This window comes from Puntigrus tetrazona, chromosome 7 (genome assembly GCF_018831695.1).
Source record: "Puntigrus tetrazona isolate hp1 chromosome 7, ASM1883169v1, whole genome shotgun sequence".
Lineage (NCBI taxonomy): Eukaryota > Metazoa > Chordata > Actinopteri > Cypriniformes > Cyprinidae > Puntigrus > Puntigrus tetrazona.
Window position 1 is genome coordinate 5,266,410 of NC_056705.1, and position 2,055 is coordinate 5,268,464.

At 41.5% G+C, this 2,055-nt stretch overlaps 1 protein-coding gene across 1 annotated transcript; it reads right to left on the minus strand.

Moving 5' to 3' along the window:
- Positions 1-403: 403 nt before the first annotated feature.
- Positions 404-1,809, minus strand: LOC122349732 (L-selectin-like). The gene has a single exon (XM_043245875.1). It carries the CDS (start codon positions 1,615-1,617, stop codon positions 970-972), a length of 648 nt encoding a protein of 215 aa, XP_043101810.1. The 5' UTR covers positions 1,618-1,809; the 3' UTR covers positions 404-969.
- Between the last annotated feature and the right edge of the window lie 246 nt (positions 1,810-2,055).

Consider the following 2,055-nt stretch of genomic DNA (forward strand, 5'->3'; position numbering starts at 1 on the left):
ATCAGTGCCTTTGTTTTCATCTCAAGCACACCGGTAATGCTTTTTATATCTATTTATTTTTATATATATATAAATCTCCTATGATCTTGGCTTAGTCTAAGCCCTGTCTGTCAAACCAAGCCTAAACTTTCTAAAAGTGTTTAAGACAGTCCTCATAAATCATTCCGTTAAATAGATCATGTCCATTCACAATGCAATGCAAAGTGAAGAGCTTCTTTGCTTAATCCATGCAAACGGGAGCAAAAATTGGACAGAAAACAATGGCATGACATCAAGACGAGTTTTACGGAGCAACAACATTTGATATCAATTTGACAAATAAATAAAGGTGAATAAACACGAGAAGGAATAAAGAATGTTACTGTACTTAAATCTGGTGTTATTTGTCTGAATTCTCCAGCAGGTGGAAGATCTCTCCGTCGGACTGAACTCTCCACTGAACCTTGGCTTCTTCAGGCATTCCCAGATTGATGAGCTTCCTCTGGATCTGAGATCAGAACGGCTGTATGTTACGCTCTGTCCAGTAACCGACGCTGGGCTCGATCTCGTGAGGACTGATCACATCGCTCACCTCTTCCAAGATGGACGCCTTCATCACGGGGTCTTTCACGTTCACACCTGACCTCAGCTTCACTCTCAGCATCTGCAGCTTCAGTCCTGAAAGAGACGGGATTGTGAGGAAACGTGCTATTAATGCTTTCTAACAATGAAAGCTATTGAGATGAAAATATATTCACCTTCAGGCCTTCTAAGATTAAAGAAGTTAAAGCAAAAAAAAGTCCGGCTGTTGCTAGGATACCATGACAAAGTTATTGCTTTCTTTATTTAAACCAATTTTTTCATCAAACTTTTAGGCGTGAGATCTCACAACAAAAGAACAGTTCGTCTGTTTGTGATAAGCGCTTATAATAATGTTATTGATCTCATTGTAAACCGTGCAGGTGTTTCAGAATGTGATGACTGGATCATTTAAGCCCCGCCCCTGCACTTTTGAAAGACACGCCCACATCCCAACACCCAATAAGCAGCGATGCACTGAACACAGTCCCGCCCCTCGTTCTTTTCCGCCCGCGACGCGATACAGAACGAAGGCGGCTCACCGTCTTGGCAGATGAACGGTTTTGTTTCAGAGCAGTCTTCATCGGTCCACGTGTTCGTATCCCACAGGTCCTGCTCGACACATTCTCCAGAGGAGTCAGGCTCGCCGGCCGACCAGCGTCTGAACGAGGACGAGCTGTTATCAGACCATTTGTAGAAGTCTTTGTACAGGCCGATGTACACCAGATGGTCCTTAGGCACCAGCGGCTGGATCAGCTTGTTCTCGTTCAGGTTCCTCACGCTGACCAGATCCGTGTGCTTCCCCCTGCAGAACGTCTGCGCTTCGCTCCAGGTCAGCGCACTAGTGACGAGAACGTACCTCTGGAGGACGCCGGCCTGTCCTGTGAAGACAGCGTGTGAAACTGACTGAACAAGACGTGCACAAACACTGCTTTGAAATGCAGAATTCAATGCATGAATAAAACGCGTTGTTTCTGAAATAATAAAAAAAAAATACTCAGATGCATGTATTGCATTCAAATGTTTCAAGGCAGTGACAAAGTTGTGTAAAAAATGCATTTCTCTTTTACAAAGTGGTCCAAAAAACAGGCTTTTATGCAAAATATAATTTCGAAGGAAATACAATATTAGTATTAATTTAATATAAAATTGCCATCCATTTTGAAGTAATAAACCTAATGTGACGAACTGAATATGGCGGTCATAAGTCAAGGGCTGATTTCTCCTATTCACACATCCCAATAAAATCAGTAGAAATCTGTTGACTGTGAAAAGAATGACATTTCTTCAAGGGAAGGTATGGCTGGAAGTATAACAATATTACATCAGTGGATGAATATTAATCAGTGAAATCGTGTGACATTGAAACAAATTGGGTTCATTGATGAAACGTATATAAAGGTAGTTACTGGGCATTTATGAGCACTACTTTAGAAGCTTAAAACCTTAGCTTAAAAAGGCCAGGCATTTTTTTTTTGTACATTTTCATTGAGTTTA